Source organism: Emydura macquarii, unplaced genomic scaffold, assembly GCF_026122565.2.
Source record: "Emydura macquarii macquarii isolate MOO-44397 ecotype Brisbane River unplaced genomic scaffold, CSIRO-AGI_Emac_v2 contig_2979, whole genome shotgun sequence".
Taxonomy (NCBI): domain Eukaryota; kingdom Metazoa; phylum Chordata; order Testudines; family Chelidae; genus Emydura; species Emydura macquarii.
In genome coordinates this window covers 178322-204107 of record NW_027133116.1, presented here as the reverse complement: position 1 = coordinate 204107, position 25786 = coordinate 178322, and the positions used below count along the sequence as shown (strand labels likewise).

Genomic DNA, 25786 nt, shown 5'->3' with positions numbered 1-25786 from the left:
CCACGCTGTACCTACCTTGTGAAGGTCAGCTCCCCCCTAGGGTTGCCAGCTTTGGCTGGACGTATCCCTGGAGTTTCATCGCATGACATATCTTTAATCAAAGATGAACCTTTAATTCTTGGAGCGTCCCGGGCAATCCTGGAGGGTTGGCAACCCCGCAGGCTGCTGCCCTGCTGGGATGCACGCTCCCTGTCTGAGAGCAGAGCAGAAGGAGAATCTCTTCGGTTTGGAGTGTGCGGGTGCTGCTCTGCTCCGTCTGGCTGCAGGTGGGGGGCAGCGGAAGAGAAAGGGAGGGCCAGGCAGAGAGAGCGAGAGGAAGAGGACACTGCAACCTACTTGAATAATTGATAGTGCAGGGAGGGGGGAGGCGTATGCGGGAGCAGCTGGGCTCCCTGTGTCTCCATCCGCTCACCAGCCGGGGATGAGAGAGCCCATCTCAGGTAGGGGAGCTCAGCTGCTTTGCAATCTCTTCTTTCCTGCAATGCCAATTAGCCGTGTTTTGTGAGCCGGAGGGGAGGGCAGGGCAGGGGCTGACACTGCTACCCCCTCCCGCCGGCCCTGTGCAGGGAAGGGAGTTTCAGATCCATGCGGGGAGCTGGCTCTGGGTTATTTCATAAAGAAATTGTGCTGTAATGCAGTGCGCAGGGGAGAGGCAGGGATGGAGGGTGGGGGGAGGCCAGAGGCACAGAACGGGGGTGGGGGGGCAGGCTACATGGAGAGTGGGTGAGGCAGAGACATGGGCGGGGGAAGGGGCTTCAAGTGGGTTGTTTGAGGGATCTCACCCATATCCTGCCAACCTCCTGGCATCAGATCTTGAGCCCAGATGGCCCGTGGGAGGTGCCATCTGTGTGCACCTGGCACCGGACCTGGGGGCTGTGGGCGTCGGTGTGCGTGCCTGCGTTCGCGCGGACATGCTTGGGTGCACCGGTGGGTGCAGATGTGCTCTGATGTCTTACTGTGGGGAGGGGGCTGCACCTGGGAACCTGTCTGATGATTTATTAATGCTGCACAGTGTGAATAAGTACAGAGGGAGACGGTGTCTGTGCGGATTAATTGACAGTCTAAGGGGTTGCTGTGTTTGTGTGGCTGCCTGTGCCTGGGTGTTGCTGTGCAGGCATTTCCTTCTGCGAGCTAATGCCTCCTGTCAGATGCTCTTACAGGGACTGGATGAATAGACAGATGGAGCTGAGCTCCGTAAATTCACACCGTTCCAGTTCAAACCTAACCCTACCCAGGATGAATGACCTACCACACTGACCACTGCATCCTGAGACCTGCACGTGGACGCTGTTGAATGCAGGCACCCCTGCGGTCTGGTGGCATTGCTGTGTTTGGTGTGTTCCCACGGGCAGTCCTTGGCTGGAGTGCAAGTTGAGGGCAGCAGTTGTCGAGAGGGGCTGTGGATTAGCAGTGTGCTGAGGGGCAGCCAGTGCCAGCAAGGGAGTTGTGACTCGCCTGCCTGTTGAAGTGATGCTTGTTGGAGGAGGGAGGCTGTTTGTAACTAATCGGTGAGCTGAGGCCCTGGGGACGCTGAGCTGTGGAGGGAGCTGGTTTGCAGTTGTATATTGCAGTTGTATATTGTGTACTTGGGTCCTGTGGAGTTGTGATGTGGTGGAATGAAAGCCAGGCCTAACATACCTGGAGAACTAGTAACAATGGGGCTGTAATTCCCACTACCCTGAGAGACTTCTCCTCAGAGTACCAGACCCGTCTCCTTCACCGGTCCACATTTCATTTTCCCGGATGTTCCCTCTTTGTCCTAGTTTAGCTAATCTCCCCTTTCCCTTCCCCCACAATTCCCATCTTGTGAACACACAGTCCCTCTAATTCCCCAGCAATGCAGATGGAGCATGTTCTCCCCAGGAGCTGAAATTGGAGGGGGTGTTTGAATGTACAGGGGGCGGGGCAGTTGGAAAACAACTCGATAGGCAACACTGCTAACTAGTTGACCACTGAGGAGGGGAGAAGGGGGAGTTCAGATGCACACCTCCCCCCCCGCCCCATGTGTGTAGGGAAATCCAGAGACAGCGAGCGTAGCCGCAATCTGTTCTTGGTCCTAAAGCTTCCAGCCATCCTGTGCAGCTCCTCATTGTAGCAGGTGGTGCCTCAGGCTCGGCTCTGGTGCGCTGGGAAGGCACACTAGCTAGCTTTCACCCCTTGGTTTGTCCCCTCTTCTCCGTACGTTCCCAGCATTACGAAATGGAAGTTGCTTATGGGGGGACCGTGCTGGCCCTGGCCGAAGATGCACAGCCAGGGCACTCGCGGTTCCATTGGCCTTTCATCAACAGAACTTCCTGGAGGCACTAGAACAACATTCCCGCACTGATGCCCCCAACAGGGAGCGTTATACTACTCTCCCTCCTTTGCTGTCTTTCTGTTCCATCTGTATCTTGTATTTCTTGTTGTCTACAGCTGTGGTTTCCAGCCTGTGGTCCGTGGAGCCCTGGTGGTCCGTAGACGATGTCTAAGGGATCTGCGAAAGGTTGTCGCTACCACAGAACAGTGGCTTTCAACCTGTGGTCCACAGGTCTCTGGGAGTCTGCAGCCTATGCTGAAGATTTCCAAAGGGGTCTGCACCTCCATGCAAAATTTTGTAGGGGTCCACAAATAACAAAAGGTTGAAAACCCCTGATCTGTAGTACATGCAGACATACTCAGTCTGTCTCTCCTACCTTCTGGTTTTCTCTGCCCCTTTCTACCTCTCTGCTCCTTTCTTTTCTTCCCTGCTCCTCTTTCTGTCTCCATTTGTCTCCCTTTTCGTTCTCTCTCTCTGTCTGTCTGTCTCTCTTCTCACTCGTTGCCTTCTCTCTTTCTCTTTCTCCTCCAGTGATTAAAGTAGTTCAAGATCAGACAGGGAGCTCACCAGCTGGAGTGGCTGCTGTTGCAGATCTCGATGTTATGTGGTGATAGAGCATTACATCATCTTATGGCGAGGGGAAGAGATGGGGGGCAGAGAGGAAATGTATTTGAAAGGGCTCCAACTACCCAAGCAGCAGGGCCACAGATAGGTAAACACAGCTGTGTGTGTATGTCTGCAGTGGGGAGGCTAGCACCCCCTAGCCCAATCTCTGCCAGGCTGGAGAATCCGTATCGACGTGAAGGAAAGAAATGTGGAAAGGCCTTGGGGATTCGGTCCCCTCAAAGGTGTGAAATGCCCCAGGCAATAGCGCGCACATTGCAACAGCAAGACATTTCACAAGAGAGATTTCATGCCAAGTCTCTGCATTATGTGTTATTTACTGTCCGGGGGCGGGGGGGAGCTCGAAGGGGTTGGTATCGCCTTCCCCTTCCTGTGTAGGCAATGGAGGCGGTAGGGGATTGCTCCCCTCTCCCTGTAGGGTGTGGGAAGCTGGCTGGGGGACAGATCTGACTTTAAGGGGGGAAAGTAAATAGCAGATTCGTCTTCTTCCCCGGTCAGGTTCTGTTGCTACTTCACCCACTGGCAGAAAATAATGGAACCCCTGAAACTCCTCAGCCAATCATCAGCCCCCCTCACCCCCCCAACTCCCACCTGAGATTCCTCGGCCTGGTGCTGGGAGAGCCACGTCCCCATGGCGTGGAGAAGGCACTGTACCCCCGCCTGACGCTAACTTCTGCTCTCTCCCTGCCTCCTGTTTCTCCACCTCCCAGCGTCTCTTTGCCACTCTCTGCCGCTCTCTTGCTCACAGGGCGTCCCGCAGTGTCTCCCCGGGAGCTTCCTGCCCTTGTACGGCTCATGCCCGGCCCTGGCTGTGAGCAGCTCTTTTCCTTCTCTCAATTGAAGTGTGTCTCGGGAAAGAGAAACAGGTGGGGGTTGGGGCTTGAGGGGGGGCAGAGGAGGCAGCCCGTGCTCGCCGGAGCCGGGGAGCTGAGTCTGTGCCCTGCTGCACGCTGAGACGGGAGGAGAGGAAGCTCGTGAGCAGGCGAGCGAGGAGTAGAGAATGTTTTCTCGGAAGCGCAGTTTCACCTTCGGCGCCTGTGGAGGGTATGTACCTGTACCGGCCCGTGGCTCCCCCTCACGGGCCTTGCACGACGCAGCCTCGTCCTGCTGCAACCTGGGGCCAAGCTGTGGGAATGGGTTAAAACGGGAGGGAAACCTCCAGGGTAGTTCACATGTACACCTCCGCTCCATAACTCCAGCCTCATCTCCATCCTGCTGATCCTGGGACAATTTCCACTCCTTTCTCCAGGAGGGAGAGGACTTTCCCCGGCCTGTGTGGAGCGTGAGCTGGGCTGGGGGACTGGCGGATTGTTTCCTTTAGGATGAGCTCTCCTCCAAAGGCTGAGACTTCAGTTTCTTCCCTTCCCACCCCGCTCCCTCAGAAGGAGATGCATTTCTCCAGTCCTGATGATTCTGGAGAGGGCGATGGGTGTTTGAGGACAGGTGCGTTTTCCTCAGGACTTCTCCTTCCAGAGCAGAACGGTGTAACTCCTGGTGTGCTTGAAAATCAGCCCAGGGGAGCACCTAGGTGTGGACCAAATGACAGGGCTTGGAATGAGAGTTTAGCCTGTGGCCAGGTGACCCGACAGGCCTTCTCTCTCTCTCTTCCTGAGCCACAAGGAGGAGAGGCATTTAGAGGAAATCCTCGGCAAAGAAGGAGGACTAACATGGCCACCAGCTAGAGAGTTAGCCTTACCGGTGGCAGCTGCTCACTCTCACGGTCTCTGCCTCTGTCTTGCTCTCTCTCTCTTTGGAGTTCAGGGATCGGTCTGTGACGCAGTGTGGGGAATGCAAAGCTGCAGCTCCTACCTGCTCCGGTGGTGTGATTAGGACAGGGTCACAAGTACAACGAGTTGAATTGTCCGCACCAAACCCCCAAAGGGCAGGAGTGGCAGAAGTGGGCTCTGGAGAAACCCAGGACTGCAATAGGAGGGGCTGCTGCATGTCAAGACAAATGATTCTCAGCAAACGTTTCATCTGATCACTGGAGACCTATTTTCTGCAGACAGATTCTGACTCCGAAGAATTGGGTGATTCTTCTAAACATTTCAGGGATACGTTCTGTGAGCATACCTCCGCCCAAGGGTCACTTCCCATCTACAGCCCTAGCTATTCCATTCAGTTATCTGTACTTTGCTATTCGTGGTCATGTGATTCGTCCTTACGTCACATGGCATTGTTCTGCTCCTGGGTTGGACTGCTAACCCCATGAAGAGCTTTCAAGATAGCCACACGCACCCTTCACCCATGAGAATAGTTTCATGAGGATTTGGATACTTTCCCTTCCAGAGAGCAAGAAATCATGGCTAGGAATGTGTGGCCTCTGTCAAAGTGAATGTGCAGGTTTTATTTTCAGGATGGAGAAGCACTGGCAGAATATATGTGGAGATGGATAGCTGAGAGGCCTGTAAAGCATCTTCCATAGCATTTCAGGGCTGAGTGTGCAGGTTAGGATTGCCTAGCTACTTTTTGATTTAAAAGATAAACAGTGGATAGTGAGAATAATTCCCGGGCTGGGTTCCCTGTGGAGACCCCAGACTGTTTTTCTGTTTAAAGGTAATACAACTGTATGGTTAAGATACTCTTCTGCATAAAGAAATACTTTTAAAAAGTGGCATGAGCTTAAACAGTTCTCAGTAAGTTTTGGTATCGCATTAAATTTCCTCCCCTGACCCTCTGCTAGTCCCTTGTGGCTATTTCAGGTCAATGAAGTTCAAAATTTCTCTTTTCTCTTTCCCAGCCCCGTTTCCATTGTGGCTTTGATTGGCCTGTCTGTGACACTTTGTCCTTCCTTGACAGAAGAATGTGGACAAACACATATGCAGAGAAATGGGCCTTCCCTGTGGACCTGCTTTAAATTTGTTTAAAAAGTTTAAGAGCCATTTTTGTCATTTTCTGATTTATTTTTTAATTCTCCCTGCCCATCCACAATGTGTTTGTTACAGTTAGAGTGTTACCAACCCTGGCGGCAAATTTATAGTGAGGTAGGTAATTTTGCAGCAGGAGCTCTCACTAGAGGGTCCAGCCAAGACTGGGGCCACATTGTGCTAGGCATCGTCCATTCACACAGTAAGAGAGAGTCCCTGGCCCCGAGAGCTTGCAGCTGAGTGCAAAGCAGGGTGGTGAGTTTGTGATGTGGGAGCCGGAACTGGGACTCAGCCAGATTTATCTCATGGAGGGTTTAGATGGGAACAACTTTTAATCCCTGTTGAGCAGGGAAGTGTTCACATTGGTATCTGCAGGTGAAAGGCTCTATAGCACGTTACAAAGGACTGAAGCGTTCAGTCCCGCAAAAGCACTCACGTTGCACCTTTGAGAATGAGGCTTCTTTCTCGAAAGATGAGTTTATTAAATGAAATTCTGAGCTCCTTTGGAGTCATCTGCTCTCTGGACACACCGTGTAAATCTCCCACACTCTGCTGCCAGTCTCAGACCCACTCTGTTTGCCTGGACCTCTTCTTAAAGGAGCAGCTCCCATTAACGAAGTACAAATAACAAAAATTCAACCTCCCCCCCTGCCCTCGAATATTAACACAACATCCAAATTAAGTAATAAATACAGCGTTTTACATCTTGACACGCCAACAATTATTCCAGGCTCTGAGACTAACTTTTACACTGTTTTACTCCATATGGGGCATTAACAGGGTTTCAACCTTCAGGTGCACAACACAGATCTCCTCTACTTCAGCTGTAGGAGTAACTGACGGGGGACACATGCTGTTATCCTCCACATGGATCAGCCCACACAGTCAGACACCAAACACACACTGCCAGTGGGTCACACCGGTATTCGTGAGACACCAGTGGAACATGGGGCATCAGGATTCTTGGCCCTTAGAGCTGATTGTGGGCTGGTGGTTACAGAGAAATGTAACAACAAACACCACCCCGGTTTGGGTCGTCTGTGGGGTCTGAGCGGATGTTAAAGCATGAGCCATGTAGAGATCTCAGCTTGCAAGCAGCTGGAGAGTCCTAAACCTCGATGTGTGGTTTCACTGCTAGAGGGGGACACAGAGCCATAGTGTGTTAGCGTGAGTTATAGCAGGACTTACTTCTGCATGTCCCTTGTACGACAGAGTGGACAAGACCTGTCTGTGTTACATAGAGCTCCCGGCTCTGCCCGTAAATGGCCCTGTGCAGCCTCTGTCACCTGTGAAATAACAGTTCTCCTCCCCACCAGCTTTGGCCTTTCACAGGGGTTGTGAAGGGCACAGAAATACTAACAGCCTCCAGTAAGAGTGCTGGGGCCAAACCTTCGAGCTGCTGTCAGCTGGGTTTGCAGTGCGAAGCGTTGTTACGGTTGCCGTTTGCGTTTTCTCCCCCCAGATTGCATGGAGGCTGCAGCTGTTCACGTCATCACAAGACGGCCTGTAGCAGGGGCCAAAATCATGACACATTTGTGATATTTGGCCATGCTGCAGTCAGACGCCCCTCCTCTGCCATGCCCACCTCCTTAGCAGGGATACTTCTGACCCCTGCCTTTCTTCTGCAGGGTGGACAAGTTCTTTGCTTGCCCTGGCTCGGGCATATTCCCAGCCCTGGTCTGGCAGCAAGGCTGTAGCAAGTGGGTCTGTCTTTAGGTTCTGATTTCAGTGTCTCTAGGGGCTTTTAGCCCTTCAGATACTGAGCAGTCGTGAGGTGGCTGATTCCTGGGAATCTGACAGGTTGTAATAGTTCAGAGGCTGGTCCTCATGCCCCAACCCCCCGGTTGGAAGTCCTCCTCTGGTTCCCAGCGTTTGTTCCGTCTAGGAGCTGCCTCTCCTGTCGCTGCAATCCAGCCATTGGATCAGGGGCGTGGCGCAGGGAGGTGGTTTGGCCGAGCAGATACATCCACAGAGCTCGGGAAGGGCATGGTCAGGGAGCTGGTGCAGGTGAGCAGAGAGAGGGGACCAGTGGCAGGGAGTGGGGGTTGGGCACATCTGAGCGGGTTGCCACAGGTCAGTGAGCCGTGAGGAGTTCAGATGTCCTGCTGGGTGGCGAAGGAGGGATCAGCAGCTGTGTAGAGGGAGGCCAGGGCACTTTTTGGGAGGGACTGCATATGGGTATCGGCATCCTGAGTGCTACAAGGGTTAACGGGGATTGTCTCCCTTCAGGAGATCTGATGAGGTGGAGCACTGCATCACTGACATCCTAGACTCTCCCGCCCAGGAGCCCCAGACCGCACTTCCCCCTGCTGCTCACAATAAGGTAAGGAGCCGCATCCTCTCTGTCCAGAGCATCCGGGGACAGGGGAGAGAGGCAGGCAATGTGCACTAGAACAGCAGGCGTGTGTGTACTGCGGCACAGACGTGTGTTTCTCAGTGGGGTGCCCTGAAAACTGGTCCATCTTAACCAGTTTAACTTCCCATCTCTTGACAGAACAGAGCACGTTATGGCCCATTTGATGCAACTAATGGTCCATCTAGTCCAGAATCCTGGCTCGTCCGGTACCACATCAGGCTGCTATTCTGCCTTTAACTGTTCACGGTGAAAACAATGCACCTGGCCAGTTGTTCTGTACTGTGCCATCCATGTAGGGAGAGAGATTCCTTCCTGACTTCAGCAGATGAATAATTTCTGCCTTGAAGCATGAGGACCCTGGTGATCTTTGTCAGAGCTGGTGTTACTGCAGATGACATTTTCACTGGGAGAAATGTCAGCTCTCTTTCTGTGTCACCCTTTTCTCTTCACAGACTGTGGACTTGTTTGAAATGATTGAAAAAATGCAGGTGAGGAGCAGTTATTCCATCACAGTTTGGAATCCTGAATTTCTGGTAACCGGTCATTGTCAGATCCTGTTCCAGTCCTGTCCCTGTACCTCCATTGCTGCTTCACTTGTGCCCTTCAATCCTGACCAGCATGCTCTTCTCTCCCAGCCTTGGCCTCCATGCTCCCAACCCCCTCTGGCTCCCTGGTAGTGGGGCTTCACTGGCACCTCCCTCAGATTCAGGGGCTCAAACAGAATGAGGGGGGCACCCAAGGTCAATTAAGTGCAAAGACGTGTCCTTTAGAGAACATTAAAGGTGCAGAGTTCAGCCATCCAAGTCAGCAAATGCCAAAGTTAATGTGAAAGCGTAACTCTGCTCCTTTTGTGTTTTTAAGGCTGGTCATTGTCCTTCATTGGGATAGTCTCTCAGGGTAGCTGTGGTAGAAGGTTGTCTCTTGGGAAACGGCTTTACTTGATGGCAGTGAATAGTAATGACTGCTGCAGCACTAGCACCGATTTAGCTCGGGCCACATAGTTGACTGGTGCGTAACCAGTTGTTAATTACCGTGGGCCAGATCTTAAACGGAGGTAAGTCGGCATAGCTCTGTAGACTTTGCTGTCGCGCAGAAATAGGTTGTTCCGTGGCATGAGTGTGTCGTTAAAACAATGACATCCAGTTGTTCTCTATCCTTATGTAGCAATGTAATTACTGTGTGTTTCACATCTGAGCTGTCTCCAGAGTACCTGAATGTAGTGCTGATGCTATTTGCTCTGAGTATTCCAAGTACTCTCTTTAAAACATTGCTAAACTGCTTCTGAAAGGCTAGACTGATGCCAGGCCCACATGGCCATGCTCCCAGAGTCCAGCCCGCCAGCCCCCTGCACAGCTGTATAAGACTTGCCTGGATCCCAATGCTGGTGGCACAGGGCGAGCAGGGGTTGCACTTCCAGTACACTCCCTGCAAGTACGAGGAGCGGAAGGGACTGGGTGGCTCTGCTCCTACTATATATTATTATTATTTATTTGTGTTACAGCCTGGCAGCCCCAGTTGTAAACCACGGCCCCACTGTTCTGGGCGCTGTACAAACACAGACAAAAAAGATAGACCCTGCCCCAAAGAGCTTACAGTCTGAGTGCCTAGGCAGCAGAGCTGGCTTGGCCATAAAGGAGAAGATGTTGTACCCTGAAAACCAGCGTAATAAATAACTCCCTGCTGCAACAGAAGAGGGGAATTCAGGGAAGAATTGTGCTTCTCCTGCAACTGTCTGCCACCCCATACTCAGGGCTGTAACTAAAGATACATGCTGGCCCTTGGTGAGTGAGAAGTTGTGTGCAGTAGCTATATCTATACACCTCTGAGCTGTAAGGGGCAGATTCTACCACCTTTGTGCGTAATGAGTTGTATCTTACTCTGGGAGCAGTGTTACTGGGATTATTCGCAGAGTAAGGAATGAACTCAGTGTGAGTAAAAACGGCGAAATCTGACCTTCAGCTATCAGCACTGGAATGGAAAAGTACAAGTTAAATTGGAAACGAATTGTTCCATAAACTGACGTAATGTCTGTGGTGTTTCCAGGTGCAAAGTACTGAGCTGTATTAAGTAATAATAGTGTATTATTGATAGTGGCCGGGATCCAGAGAGGGACATAGACATTGTAACGCCAAGGGCTTGTCTACACTGAGCAGCACTGCAGCAGTGCAGCTGTAGCGCGTGGTGAAGACACTGCCTATGGTGATGGGAGAGCTTCTTCCGTCAGTGTAAGCACTCCACCTCCCCGAGAGGCGGTGGGAGAAGTCCTCCCATCAGCACAGAGCTGTCTATCGTGGGAGTTCAGCTGGCATAACTACGTGGTGCAGGGGTGTGGTTTGTCCACACCTTTTAGCACGGTGGTTCTACTAAGATAAGTTTGTGGTGTAGACCTGGGCTAAGCATCACAGTGTCTAACTCAGGCACTGGGGCCTGGTCTCCACTACAGAGTTTTGTCGACACGAGTTATGCCGGCGTACAGCCACTGCTGTAGTTACACCGCCGTTGCATGTCCTCGCCATGCTCCATGGGTCAGGGGAGTGCATTCAGACGAGCAGCTCTTGCACTGACGCGGGGCGCAGTGCACTGTGGGTAGCTACCCCCTGTGTAACGGCGCACAGGGGGCTTTGGGAAGGGTTTGCACTGCCTCGCGGGACAGGCACAGTGTCACGTGATGAAGGTTTCTGAATCCCCTCGTTCCGTGGGCAGCCTACTAGACTGACAGCCGCTTTTCAGCTGCCCTGTCAGCTGCCTGGCTCTGCACAGCACATCAGGAGTCTTTTCCCCTTTCCTGCCCTCCTGCCCCCCAGCACCAGCCCGCCCTGCCTGCCCGCCCTGGGAGAGCAGGATTGATTCCCGCGCAGTTCTCCCACAGCCTCATGTCCCCGCAGACCCAGGAGAAGAGCGATGAGCTGTCGGCCAGGCAGGAGCGGAGCCGGCATGCTCAGCTGGGCAGTAGCTGTGTGAGCTCTCCAGGCTGAGCAATCTCAGAACTTCCTGGGCTTTGGAAGGGGAAGAGCTGCATGTCGATGGCGCTGGAGTGCAGGGCCGCGCAGCGCAGCAGGTTCAAAACAGTGGGTGTGGTGGGCATTGTGGGGCAGCTCCTGGAGGCCAGTTATGGCCCACAGCATCTACACTGGTGCTTTGTCGTTCTAACTTTGCTGCAAAAAGCTCTGCACCTCTCATTGAGGTGGCTTTATTTTTTTGCCAGATCAGGGGAGTTTTGTGGATGCGGGGGAAGAGGAGGCGGAAAGCATTGCAGTACGCACACCAAAACGGACTTAGAAAATCTACCGTAGAAAATCATAGGACCAGCACTGATCCACAAAGCCTGAGCTGGGCCCCTGTACAGTGCATGGAAAGATGGGCGCCTCCGAATGCGCTCCACAAATGCCGGCATGCGAGGTGGGGAGCTGCCTAAACTAGCCAATGGGAGATGCCAATGAGAAGGGTGTGTCCTAAGCCCCACCCCTTTCATGGAGATAGGACCGCCTCCCTGCAGTCTGGATTTAGGTAGGAGGAGCCTAGCTTGATTGGCAGTGCACAACTGGGCCTGACTTGTGGGCTGGAGATGGAGGTGACTGCCACCCACCTTGTAACTTTTATCCCAGTGGTCAGAGCACTTGCCTCGGATGTGGGAGGCAGGTTCAATTCCCCCGTCAGCCAGAGGCTGGAGCGACGATTTGGAAATGGCACAGCACACTTCTGCAGAGGATTTTCTGCTAGCTACGGAAGGACAGGCTGTGGGGGAGTTGCAGGGCATATGCAGCTCTGTGTTGGAAGGCGGTGCAGAGCTCTTTCCGTGGCTCAAGCACATATGGTAAAGGGTGGAACTCCCCTCCGACCTGCCTCCTGATCTCTGCAGGCGGGGAGCGGCCCAGCACGTTGGTGGCTGTCTAAGGTGCTGCCCTTCCTCTGAAGGGGACGTCATCCACTCTTCTTAGACTTATGTGCCAGAGATTGTGTTTAACAACACAGAGACCTGGAGAGAATTTGCTGGCATATATAGTCACCTGGTTTTGCAGCTAAGTTAGTTTCTTTGTTGCATGTCATGAAGACTGCTGTGCATGAATCTGTAGCTAAATCAGCACTGCCCTTAACTGCCTCAGCCCCTGAATTGCACTCAGGAAGGGTATGCTGCTGCTTAGAGATGGTCAAAAAAATTTGGAAAAAAAGCTTTTTTTATAGAAAAATTACCTTTTTTAATTAAAATTTCTTGCAAACATTGTTTTCAAATTTTTTTGGAACATTTTCACTATTCTTTTTGTGATCTTTTGTTTATATTTTCAATTGACTATTTTTCACTTTGGTTTTTTTTCTTTTTTCTTTTCCTTTTTCCCCATTTGTTTTTTGAATATTGAGGTTTTCAAAACCATCCAAGAGATTCAGGGAGCACAAGTGAGGGACATAAGTACTATTTAAAATCCCACAGTGAATTTGTGTTAAAAATTAACAGGGAAAGAAAGCAAAACAAGAGAAGAAAAACTGGAAAAAAAACCAAAACAAAAAAAAAAAAAACCATAAGGAAAAAAAGAAAAATATTGGTGAAAAAACTGAAAAAAGAGGGAAAATGTGTTAATTTCAAACCCTTCAAAACAAAACTAATTTCAGCATTTTAATTTGTTTTCCAATTTTAAAAAACGTTTCAAGCAGCTCTGGTGTTGGTTGAAAAGGAAATTCATGGCTCTGATGGGTTGTTATTACACTATGCAGCACAGAGAAAAGGAAACTAGCAATAAAAAGTGTAAAGACCAGATTTTTTCTAGATGTAAATGGGTGCAGCTCCATGGAAATCAATGGAGCCACGTCCACGTACACCAGCACGTAACTTGAGCCCAGGTTTATCAAGATAAATTGGACTGGTTGGACGATTACATTAGTAGCAGTAAACAGGAATGAAAAATAATGATAAATTGTACCGAAGACTATACGAAATAGTATAGTACATGATCTTATATGAAAAATAGGATGTGATCGTGTACATAAAGCTTGTAATGTAATACGTGTGCAGGGGGGAAGACTCAGGGTGCATGTCCAACCTCAGCGTTAGCATTTCCTGATCGCTGAGTGCTTATACAGTCCTAATGTCATCTCACTGTCATTTCCTGGATGGAAATTAACTCGGCCACATCCATTCAATGTGCTCAGTTTACAGGTAGAATGATGTTTTTGTTTTAACGGAAAAGTCCCTCTGGGATCTGAGAACGAAAGTAGGCTTTTTTCATCTCAAACATCATCACTGGCAATAAAAGTTCTGCCAGCAAACCCTGCGTGACTCCACTGTCGTCAAAGCGTTTGCACAGGTGGCACCTGGTAGTCGATTCCATGGCTAATGCACAGATAGGAATAGAGTTATGCTGCGGATGCAGGGCTAACAGGAGTAAAAAGCAAATGCATCTTATTTCAGTCACTAAAATGAGCCGAGCCTTCCCTTCAAGAGCCTACATAATCCTGCCCTCCCTTCCCATCTGCCTTTGTCTCTGACGGTGTCACCTTCACCCCACTGCCAATTATGCCAACAACAGCATCCCATTTGTCTGCTTCTCCCACCACAATCTCCTTCCACACTGCTCCTTGTACATGAGCACACTCCTTGAGCTCGTCCGCAAAGTCAGCACCTTCTCTGTGGTCAAATCCTTCCTGAAGACCCATTTCTTTGATGTCTAGAAGAAATTAGCCAGCTAATAAGGGCTAGAGAGAAGGAAATCAGGGCTGCCCCAGAAACATCTGTGTTATCAAGTTGCGCCGTTATCACCTTCAGCACTTTGGTGCACCCTTTCCTTTGTCCTGTTTGCCTTTTTAAATGGTGAGCATGTGGGGGCAGGGTCTATGCCTTTCTATATGTCTTTACAGCACCAGAGCACCGTGGGTCCTACAAGAAATGATGTATATGTGTCTCTAGCTGACTCTTCGTATGCACAAGGGAGAGTTTTGGGAGGTGAGGGGTGGGAGGCATGGGGAGTGCTCATTGGGTAGGAATCCATTGCACTGTGCCCTGGGGTGGCAGGGCCACACCCAACCCAGAGAGGCAGCAGCATGCAGCCCATTTCGTCCTGGGAGCAGCAACAGCAGTCCTCTTCTCGCCTTTCCCCAACCCCTGAGAGAGAGGCAGGGGAGGCCAAGGGGGTTCCCAGTACTTCCCCCAGCTGCAGGGTGTATTGGCTTGGATGGATGGACTGAGACCGCTGTCTTGGGACCCCAGAGCAATGGGTGTTGATGAGAACACCCCCTTGTAGTGCCTGGTGCATTCCAGTGCACCTCTCTCAGAGCTATTGTTCCAGGCTCTCTGCAGACTCAGGCAGCCATGCCTACACCAGTTATACATAGGTCATGTTTTCTGGCTTTTCTTCCAAGCCATGAGAGCTAGAGACTTTTTTTGTTACAAATTAAAGCTGAGGTTCTGAGGCAGTTGCATGATCCAGGAGCTTGACCCCCAGGTATGCACCTATAGTACCTCTTCCTTCTTCCGGCCCTGCCTGGAGGCTGTGCAAAGAGCACCCTGCGCCAGTGGGGGCCAAAGAGAGCAGGATCTGCAGGAGCTAAAGGGGGGCTGCTATGTAGCAACTCAGCGCGTTAATGTGGGGGCAGCGATTGGGCAGGCAGCCGCAGAGATGCTGCTCCAGCATTGGCCCGGGAAAGAGCAGACTGGCCTCTTGCCATGAGGCATGAACTGGCAAATGTCCCATTGCCTCCTGGTCGATCCAGGTCGGGTTTTAAGGAACATTTAATGTGAAAGATGCTGGAGAAATGTCATTCATTAGCATTGCTGTCACGGATGCCTCCCTGGCACTACACGTGGCCATTCAATGCTACAGCAGCTTCCCCCTTTCCCCAACTCCCCGGGTTCTGTTTTATCGCACTCCTGAGAATTGTGTGAGCTTGATTTGATCTGATGCAGCTTCTTTATACAGCCAGCGAGGGGGAAACAGAGGTAGTTGGAGATACACCTCCATGTTGGGATGGTCTATTTCTGGCTCCCTGTGTGTGTGTGTCTGTGTGTGTGTGTGTGTGTGAGAGAGAGATTTAACTAACAGTTGTGTCCGTTATCTGTAGGACATGGATTCAATCCATGACCTGGGTGGGAGCAGGATGGACTGTCCATTTCTTGAGGAAAAGACAGTTCTTGTCCCAGTGGGTGGGCAAGGTTCCCTGGCCTGCGAGGTCAGACTGGATGATCACAATGGCCTTTTCTGGCCTTAAAGTCTCTGAGTGTCTGAGCCTCGAAATGCAAAGCAAATTTTGGCTGCTTCTCTCAGCCGAGAGAATCAGCATTTGGGGGCCCTTTCTTCACTGCTCTAAACTCGGAGGCCGTCTCTGCCTCAGAGAGGTGCCAGCCTGGCAGAGTCCTGTGGGAAAGAGGGAAGTAGGAAAGGAATGAAAGTTTTGAACTCCATTCTTTGGCTTTCTTTTCCCCCCGGCCCATTTGTCTGAAGTGGGAAGAAAGGCAGGTGGAGGGGTTTGGAGAGTTATAGGAGAGAGGAGCATGTCTCTATCTCTGACCAGCCGTGCTGTATTCTGTGGGATGGAAGATGGAGCCTTGTTAGTCTTTACCCCACATTTCTGGCCTTTTGGCAGGGAAGTGTCAACTTTTTCTCCCTCATATCATCCTTCCCTCCGCCTGCTCTCTTCCCTGTGACCTCCCCCCACAACGTCTCCTAAAGCAGTAGATTAGAGAGGGGGCCATGAAGGATCTTCTCAAATATGCAACCTGGGGGCCTGGGGTGTGAGGCAGTGGGGCAGGAAACGGATATGCTGCTATGTGGGGTTTCACTATCTCTGTCTCTGTGTTTCCAGGGGAGTCGTCTGGATGAGCAAAGATGTTCCCTCCCAGCTCCGCTCAAGGTCAGGTTAGGTCCTTGGTGCCTTATGTTTGATTGGGAATGGCAAACAAAGTGTTTCTCCTTGCAGCTTGCCCTGCTCTCTGGCTCCCTCAGCCTTCCCGAGGGGTGAGGAATCTAACATTTGTAGCTCAAGTGTTTGTGTTTTTATCAAGGTGCTGCGGATGCCCCACAATAGGGTAAAACAATACGATGGACGTACAATAAGCATTACTCTCTCAAAACCCGAGCAGATTCAGTCAGTCACTTTAGTGTTATTCCTAATGGCAGAGCTGTGGTCAGACATTTCCTTCTTGTTATTTTCGTTTGAGTTTTAATACCATTTATACTAGAAACGTGTGCAGAATCACATTCCCTTTAAGAAGCACCGTGAGTCCAGCACCTGTGGGGGCCTGGGATGGATGCCAGCTGGGCAGCCGAAAACCTGACCAGCTCCTCCTAAGAAGTCCTTGACTCTCACATAATTGGCTAGCAAAGAACCGGGTCCCATATTTTCAAATTCTCAGGTCTCTCCCTCTCTCTCTCTGCTCTGGTGCTGGAACCTAGTGAGCTAACAGGGACGCAAGGCCAGCGGGAAGTGTGCAGGATGGAGGGGTGTGTCAGCGCCAAGTGTGGTTACAGGGAGGGGGCGAGAAGGACGTGAAAGTGGCTCGACATAGGGCCCTCCCCCCATCCCCTTATAGGGCCTCAGCAGCCCCTGCAGTTGTGCATCGTCACCCTCCCTGTCAGCAAACCGAGCACACTGCACCGGGGCCCTGTCTGATGGCGTCGGAGGAAAGGCGGGAGAAAGCACAGTGTGCCTAGCACTGCGGGAACAGGCTTCTGGCAGGCACCTGCTGCACAGAGTCCCCGTGGTGTCAGCCTCATCCCTCGTCTGGTAGCAATGCTCTTCAGAGAACAGGAGCTGAGCTGCCCTGTCTGGGAGCTGGGTCACCTCTTCAGTCAGGGTGAAGGCGAGTAGAAAAGTCCTTCCTCACGGAGCCTCAGCTTTGACCAGCTCCCGGCTGGTTGAAGAGACACCTCTCCTGCTTCCAGCACGCAGGAGTGACACCACTTTCCTCTACCCTGTGTAAACACTGTCCTCCCCCCCAGGTGTCCCTGCGTGCTGTCCCCTTCTGCAGCGACATGGCACCGCCCCAACCCTCTTCTCAGAATGGGACAAGGGGCGAAGTCTGTCAGGCCATATGTGGCTGAATTTGCCACAATCCGGCTCACAGTTTGGTCACTCTGACCGGGCCCTACACAGCCGGGGCTAGGGAAGTGGAACCTGGCCCCCGGAGTTTATTTGCTGGAGTTGTTGTGTGTTAGACGGCTGCGTGCTGCGAAACGCACCCTAACCGAGGTACTCTGAGGAAGTCGGGGTGCATAGGGAGGCATGGGGGTGGAGGACACGCAGCCTGGCTCACCACGTGAAGATGGTGCTACAAAAGCTCTCCCACGTCTCTGCTAATGGTCCCTTGTGATTTCAGAGAGAAGAGGAGTATATCCCGTACCCCAGCATCCATGAGGTGAGTCCCAGCTGGCTGAGCACCGCTGCGTCTCTTCCTCCCCCTCAGGAACGTTGGTGGCCTCACAAAGTGCACAAATGTAATGCCTCTGTCTCTCTGGACAGGTGTTACGGAAAGGGTGGCCGTACCCCCTCATCATCCTACCCCAGTTCGGGGGCTACTGGATTGAAGGAACCTGCCACAGCCTCCCCAGCTTGACCCCAGGGCTGCCTGACCTGCCTTCCCCTTGCAGTGGTAAGGTGAAGCTGGAGTGTGACCCCACGGCCAAGCTGTACCGCAAGCACTTCTTAGGGAAGGTAAGGGCGACACCCAGGGCCTCCCATCCCATTCCGTAGCTGAACTGTATCCCAACGGCCACCTGAGGGATTTCGGGGTGACCCCACCTCCTCCCTTCATCCAGATCCCACGCCTCCCTAGTGCCACAAATAACGAAATAAGATGCATCCCACGACACTCAGCAATTAGCTACTTAGAGTCACAGGTGTGTCAGGGGTGCCCCTTTGTGTCTTGTGTTGTCCTGTGTGCTAGCAGAGAGAGAGGTCTCAGATCTGATGAGTATAAAGGGGATCCTTTGCTGAGACTTCCGGACACAGACAGACCTTGGGAGATGGAAGGGAAACAACTGCAATGAATCCTGGTGGCCGCCGTCCTCCGACACTCAACTTGACATGGGGGTTGAATGCAGGCCCGTCAGCACAGAATGCAAACTGCAGCAGTTGAGCTAAAGGATGAACTCTGGTAGCTGTGAGTACGTCACAGGCCGTTACAGTGAGTGAGCGAGAGCGATAATCACATGCACTAAGCCAATGCAGTACACACCTTGGAGGCCAAGTAGTCCTTGACCTCGCCATTTCCTGTTGAGAAGACATGGAAGCAGAGCCCAGCCTCCAGGTAAGGTTCAAAGGGTGGGCATTCGCTGTCCCACAGGCTCTTCTGGGGCCCTGGGTGGTCACCAGCCTGGATCTTGGGATCTCGCGCACCAAGCCACAACCAGTTGCCAACAAAACCACGATCTGTTCTGAGACCAGATGTCTAAACCAAGGCCTGGCAGGCCCAGTGTTGGCTCATCTTATTTCAACAGATCACCCATTGCAGTACAAGCCCACAGGCAGGGAAAAGGTGTTCTGTGAGCAGCTGTGGTGTGCGTCTGGTCTCCACTGCCGAAGAGGCCTCGTTGAGGGAGAAGTCAAATTAATCTGGTGTGTGAGAGCAGAGACGAGGCCAGCGTGAGAATGATGGTAATATACAGACCCCTCACCAGTTCTTGTCTGAACTAAAGGAGCGCTTGTTCTGAATCTGGCTCTGGAGACTGAAATTCGTTATCCTGGGTTTCTTTCAAAGTGCTGGGTTTGCCACCCTTAACCCCAGATCTGTCAGAGTAACCAGGACATTTTCCTGAGCCATCCGCACAGCCAGATACATGCCGGATCAGATCTTTGGCCAGCTGTCGACTACGCTGCTGTCTGGATTAGACCCTCACTCCCTCTGAGCAGCAGTTTTCTCCTCTTCTCAGGTGGGATGACTGGTCTGGTCTGGTACAGCAGAGATGCACAGACCCAATGAGTTTGCAGAATGTGCTAGTGGAGAGTACTGCATAACTGTAGCAACCCTCTGCAGTGCAGTACTTCTGAGCCCCTGTGCACCAAGCACTCCCTCCTTCTGCTCCGCCCAGGAGCTCTGCCTGGGTCACTGCTGAAACATGCCTTAGCGAACTGGGGTTCAGGAAACCTTCACTTGCTGCAAACGATCTGGCAGGCTACTGCCTTCCTGGAGCTGGTTACGGAGTAGACAGTAGTAAGCCATGTCCATCAGCACGTGATCACCCCCAGGGTCCGAGGCTCTTCCCAAGGAGGCTGCGATCCAGGAGATAGGTTCAGTTTGGTGGAAGGAGATCTCTCCCGCTGAAGTCAACAGAAGCTTCATCCACTGTGCCAGGGCTGAGCTTGGTCCATCATCTGGAGACGGCACCGGTACAATAGTAAAATACGTCCTATAGCTATGAAGAGAGAGCAAATGCCAGAGTGGGTATTATTTGTTCTACTGGCAGCTTTGACACCATCTGTGTGTAGATGGAGGCTGTGGAACAGCAGGGGACAAGCACGTGAAAATGCCTTCACTTGGGAAAGTGGCAGAAACTGTGCAAGGAAGGAGACTTTGGTCCTGTGGCTGGAATTGATGCTGCTCTTAACTGGCATGAGTATGGGACTGAGATGCATTAAACATGCAGAGAGAGGATAGGACCTGCACTGCCAGCAGCAAGCGTAAGGAGATGCTTACCTCCTTCACAACAAAGCCCTGCTCCCCAGCCGGATGCCGGGAGCACACTGTACTGCAAGCGCTTCCTGCACTGTGAGTGATTCTCGTATAAGCACCGGCTAACTGCATGTGACCATAACTCCTGTAGTGGATAGCACCAGCAGCACTGAGAGCTTGTAGCTCACTCACAGAGGAACTACTCCTTCAACTCAAAGTGATAGAAGCCTCTGCTTTTGAGGCTGTGCAGTTCTGTCCTCAGAGGGGACCTGGGGAGGTGGAGGCTGTGCTCCAGGAAGGTAAAGGGAGGGCTGTTGCATGTCCTGAATAGCTCTGTCCTGTTCTCAGCCCAGCCAGGGCAGTGTGTGAGCATGAGATGGTGAGGATGGTGGGAAAGGAACCCAATGGTGAAGGGGTGTTTTCTCAGGGGCTGTGGGAGATTGGCAACATCCTAGGTATTGTCTGGTGGGTATGCTGGGGTAATGAGCTTCTCTGACTTCCTGTTTTTAGGAGCATCAGAATTTTTACTCCAATGACACAACCTTGGGCTACCTGATCCTCTCTGTGAAGTATGAGCAGATCGAAAGGCAGGACAACCTGCGCCTGCTGCTGAGGTAAGAGCACCCAGCATGGACGCACACGTACCGTGCTCTGCCTCCCGTTTTACTGTGCCACAGATGTGGCTGTGGATTTTGTGACCTAAATGTTGTTGGCCCAGGGATGGTTGCAGGAAATCCTCTGACTGGGGAACCCCTTTTCCTTCTGGCTCACTTTTGAACGTTCATCTTTCTTTACTCCGAGCTGTTGCCCTGAGGAAGCTGAGGCCCGCAGGGCAACGAGGGGTAGGGAAGGGGTGAGGAAGAAGAGAATCTCTGGTGTTTCTGTCCCATTGTAGATGGGGAAGCCGAGTGAAAGGATAAGCAGAAACCTCATATAAAAAGAGGGAAATCTAAACGCCTCTGAGCTGTACCAGGGAATATTTCCATTGAGCACAGACACACACATGGGAAAGTGCTGGTGGCTGGTTGGAAGATACCCTGGTTCTATGCAGCACCCCTTCATAGTGGGGTGCTGGCATGCTAGCCAAAGCCAGAGGGAAGGGCGTGGTGATGTCTGACCTGTGGGGATGACCTCACGGATGGAGTATGAAGCTTTGTGTATGAAAGTGATGGGTTTGAAATCCATTCTTGCCCCAAAATATTCCCTGTTGTGTTGATGAAGCAGCACCTGGATTTCCTTAGCAATAGGCTTAAATGTCATTAGAGACCTTTTCTTGCTTTAAGGAGTGATGGCGATCCAGGCAACAGCCTAAGCACCTCTGTTTTCTCTCTGCTCAATTAATACCAAGCAGTGGGCTAGCAGGAGTCCTAAGCGGCCTCCATCTTTCAGTGACATTAGCACCAGGTACATAGACTCCAGCTTAGCACATGTACAAACCTTTTGGGAGATAATTAACCCTTTAGTTTCCAGGCCAGAATATTGTGCAAAGCACAGCTCCATTCCCTCCATCAGAAGAGACGTGGAGGTATGGCTGGAGCCAGAGAAGTTGTTTGCATTTCCCTGTGCTCTCTGTTTTTGGTGTGTGGCAGGACTCGAACTGGCACCAGACATGACCTGATCCCCATTTCCTGCCTGAATGAGTTCCCCAATGCGGTCCAGATGGCAAAGGTGAGATGGACTGAGTACATTTACTCTCACACGCTCACGGTATCTGCAAGCAGAGGCGTGAGTGCAGCATGTGCAGACAAATCTGAGCAGGCTTTGATCTGACTAGACCGGATAACGATAGCAGTGAAGCAACAGGCTGTCCAAGCCCACCTGGGACCCTGGCTACATATTTGAGCGGCTAACCTGTGCTGCTACCAATGCTACCACAACTTCACTGCCCTTCACTGAGCTAGTCCGATTGCAGCTAGCTCCGGTGTGTCTCCCCCGCTTCAGCTTCCTTTCTCACGTCTCTCTCTTCTCTTTTCCATTCTTCTTCTCCAGTCTTTTGGCCCTTTCTCACCTGCCTTTTCTCCTCACTTTGCCTTAGATTTTCTTACCCAGGGACTCCTGCCAGATGACCATAAAGCAATGCTCCCCTCGCCCTCCTGCCGGCAGCCAGCTAGGGCGCAGGAAGGGGAACCACCTCTCCCAGCAGTGGCCATGTTGATAATCCCCACACTCCTTTCTCTCTCTGTCTTGGCAGCTGCTGTGTGAAGACGTGAATGTTGACCGATTCTTCCCTGTCCTCTACCCCAAGGTATGGCTACCGTAGCTTCCCACCCGCTTGTCACGCTGATGACAGGGGCTGCTGGTGGGATGTGACTGAGACTTTATGCTTTCCATCTTCTCAGGCTTCACAGCTCATTGTTGCGTTTGATGAACACGTCATAAGCAATAACTTCAAATTTGGGGTCATCTACCAGAAAGCTGGGCAGGTGAGAACTCTCTGCACCCCACAACCAAGTACACATGAGGTCACATTTCTCAACCCCAGTCCTATAGGAGGCACCTTAAACCAACCTGGGGCCAGGGTTTTATTTTCATTCCCTGTCACTCTGAGTCTTGGGGGCTTTTCGCCCCTCATACCCCTGTCAGTGTGGCCCAACCTCCTGCCCTTTTCTGGATCCAAGGGATCATTCCCTGCAATTTCAGCCCTTGAGACTACAGTTTCTCTTTGCTGTTGATGAGCCCCAGTCCTGCCCTAGTGAGAACAGCCCCTAGTGATGCCAGGCACTGGTACTATCCGTCATCCTCTGTCCTATCTATCATCTCCTCCCCTTGCTTTAACACCAGTGCACCCCGACTGGGAGGCTGGGCCCCCTGCAGGCATGGGCGTTCTCTGTGATATTGGTTCTGGGGACCCGTTGGTGCTGTCAGTGCACCAGGACCCTTGAGATCTTCTTCCTTCTGGACCCAAGGAAGCATTTCCATCTCCTGCTCTCTGCGTCCTAGAGACTTCTCTCCCCGCACACTGTCCGCAGGGAGAGAACCCTCTGCTGGCCCCAGGGTGACATTCGCATTCTCCATATTCTCAGTGCTGGAGGACAGGCCCTGTTTTATCTGCAGGAAAAGGAGACAGTTTTCTACTGTGTGCAGGGAGATGGGGCTCTGCACCCCGCTGAGGTGGGAGGATGTAGACTCCATGTGTGAGAGGAGAAGGGAGCCTGCCCCATGTCAGTTTTCCTCTTTTCTTCCTCTCCAGATCTCGGGGAAGGTGGGGAGTGTGGGGAACAATCCCCTCTGCTTATCATCTCTCCTCTCCCCTTCCAGACCACAGAGGAAGAAGTCTTTGGAAACATTGAGGAGAGTCTGGGCTTCCTGGAGTTCCTGGATTTCCTTGGAGACAGGATCCAGCTGCAGAATTTCCATGGGTGAGTAGCAGACAGCCTGGGAATGACCGGTCAGTACAGCGTGGGGGCTGCAGCCAGACACAAGTAAGGTAGGCAGCACAGACTCGGGGAGCCCAAAGCAGAACCAGGTGTCTTCAGCTCCAAAAGTCACAAAGCAGGTCCACATCCTCCTTGTGGCTCTGGCTGTTAAATCCCCGCTGCAGACGCGACATTGTGGGTTGGGTTTTCGGAAGAACTCGGCTCCCATTTCGGCTATGCACAGCTCTAGCTGTGCCGGCTGAGGAGCAGTCCTGGAGCGACTTGGCCTGTCTTTCCCTCCGGGATCCTGCTCCAGTCCCATTCCCTGCTGGTGCTGTGCATTCCCAGGTCTCTGCCTCCCGCCTGGTTGGCCAGCTCTGGCTCTCTCCCATAGGCAGTGCTTGGGGTGGGTCTGATTACTGGGGGCTGTGCTGAAGGGTTGGGGATTTCTCATGGGAGCTTCTCGGGGCTCTTTCCTGGGATGTGTTTCTCCCAAAGTGAAGCTGTTGTGTGACTGACGGCAGCTGGGACTGGCCCATGAGGATCAACAGAGAATGACATTGACCATGTCCACACTGTCAATTCCCTGTGCTTTGAGGTGCCGGTGGGCTTTGGTAAGCCTTGGTCCTTGCCATCTGCTCCCGTGTGGCTTCCGTGATCTCCACATTTCACAGCTGGAGAAGGTGTTTCCCATGAGAGTGGCAGGGATGATGGCTCCTCCAAAGATGCCTGGTTTGGCGGAACAGACTCCCCCCTTGTTCTCGGTGGGCAGGGGATGGTGCCTCTTGGAATTATGTGCAGCTATAGTCCAGCTATTGCATTGGTTTTTGGGGTGCATGGCGCCCTTCAGCCATTGAGCTCTTAAACCTGTCTTTGATGAGCACCTTGACATACAAGCTAGTGTTACTGGTACCTACTTCCTTCCCCCCACCACGTGGGACCAATGCATGCAGGTTCCGAGGAGGCTTGGATGTCACAAGGGGTCAAACTGGCACTGAATCGGTCTATACCAGTTTCCGGGGCAAGGAGATCATGTTCCATGTGTCCACGAAGCTGCCCTTCACAGAGGGAGATGCCCAACAGGTACCGTAAGGGGAGGCACTGAGTGATTCAGCAGGATGGGGCTAGGGACAAGGTGGGCGTTGGCGCAGGCAGTGATTAGGGAGGGGGGGAGTGTTAGTGGCTGTGGATGGGTTTCCAGCCGGGGGTGTGACGTTAGGGTGCTATCTGGGGGTGTGGGTTGGAAGGGTCAGTGGCGGGGGAAGGAATCTCCCCTCTTCCTGGTTTCTCTCATTTCACTTGCTCCCTCCAGCTGCAGCGGAAGCGTCACATTGGGAACGACATTGTGGCCATCGTCTTCCAGGACGAAAACACGCCTTTTGTCCCCGACATGATAGCCTCTAATTTCCTGCATGCCTACGTGGTGGTGCAGCTCACTCGTGGTGCCATTGGGGAGACCCTCTACAAGGTAAATACTGCCCGCCGGCCCGGGTGTGGTCGGGGGTCCCCTGGGGGTAGTTCGTTCCAAACTCCTGTGATTTGCTTTGAGTGCAGACCCTTCCTCCAGCCTGTGGGGAGGCAGGAATTCACCCAGAAATCATTCTAACTGCTTTATCGGTAACAGTCACCATCAGCAGCATCACACCGTCCCAGGACCCCACCTCAGCTCCTGAGTCAGCAATCCGGGGCCTCCTTCGCTTGGACTCTGACTGATTCTTACACGCTGTGTAGTGGCCACATTCTCAGGCCGCTTCCTGCCCCTGCCCTGCAGGTCGAGCTCAGACTTGGCCTGCACAGGCCCTGCACAAGCAGCAGCAACCGTCGCATGTGCAGCAGTACGGTTCCTTCTCCAGTCTTCTGAATTTGGTGCTGTGCGACTGTTGCCCGGCCCCGGTGCTCAGTGCTCAGTGCTGCTGCCCACCGTTCAAGAAGGAGGTTGATGAATTGGAGCGGTCTCAGAGAAGAGCCTCGAGAATGGTCAAAGGATAGGAGAACCTGCCTGATAGTGATAGACTGAGCTCCTCCAGTCTAAACAGCATCACAGAGAGAGGGTTAAGGGGTGACTTGATCAAAGCCTATAAGGACCTACACATGGAACAGCAATTCAATCTGAGGGCTCTTTAGTCCAGCAGAGAGAGATCTAATAAGATCCAACAGCTGGAAGATGAAGCCAGACTAAAATTTGCACCTTACTTCCCTTATGAATTTAACAATGAGGGTAATAAACCAGTGGAAGAATTTACCAAGCATTGTGGTGGATTCTCCACCAATGACAGTTGTAGAAAAACGTCCAATCTTGGTTTTAAAAGATATGCACTGATCCCAACAGGGGTTAGTATGGGGAAGCTCGATGGCCTGTGTTATATGGGAGGTCAGATTAGATTATCATAGATGGCAGCGGTCTCTTCTATGAATCCCAGGAGAGTTGACAGCAGAAAGTCGGGAGAGGATTTCCTGCCAACTCTCTAGCCAATGAGGGCTCTGTGGGTGGACAGGCTGACTTCTCCTATTTTCTCACCCCCCACCAGCGAGGGCTTTGGGGGCAAGGGCAGCCTTCACAGCACCGCTGCTCATCTGTGGAGTGGGGCTCCCCACTTGCTCTCCCAGTTCATTTCAGGGACCACAGAAATTCACGGTGGGGCCTTACTGAGGAAGTGAAAGCTGGAGTGGCACCTGCTGTTGGATCCTCCTTGA

At 52.2% G+C, this 25786-nt stretch overlaps 1 protein-coding gene across 4 annotated transcripts in view; it reads left to right on the top strand.

The window, feature by feature from the left end:
- Nucleotides 1–312: 312 nt before the first annotated feature.
- Nucleotides 313–25786, top strand: part of LOC137167737 (rap1 GTPase-activating protein 1-like) — a 49727-nt gene continuing 24253 nt past the window's right edge. For all 4 annotated transcript variants that reach the window (XM_067570018.1, XM_067570016.1, XM_067570017.1 and 1 more), the window contains exons 1-13: nt 313–440; nt 8017–8110; nt 8596–8631; nt 15932–15979; nt 17445–17483; nt 17588–17779; nt 20247–20350; nt 21326–21404; nt 21928–21981; nt 22076–22159; nt 22995–23095; nt 24046–24175; nt 24405–24560. In XM_067570018.1, the coding sequence (XP_067426119.1) occupies nt 8614–8631; nt 15932–15979; nt 17445–17483; nt 17588–17779; nt 20247–20350; nt 21326–21404; nt 21928–21981; nt 22076–22159; nt 22995–23095; nt 24046–24175; nt 24405–24560 (1005 nt within the window). In that variant the 5' untranslated portion in view covers nt 313–440; nt 8017–8110; nt 8596–8613. The remainder of the gene's footprint in view (nt 441–8016; nt 8111–8595; nt 8632–15931; nt 15980–17444; nt 17484–17587; nt 17780–20246; nt 20351–21325; nt 21405–21927; nt 21982–22075; nt 22160–22994; nt 23096–24045; nt 24176–24404; nt 24561–25786) is intronic.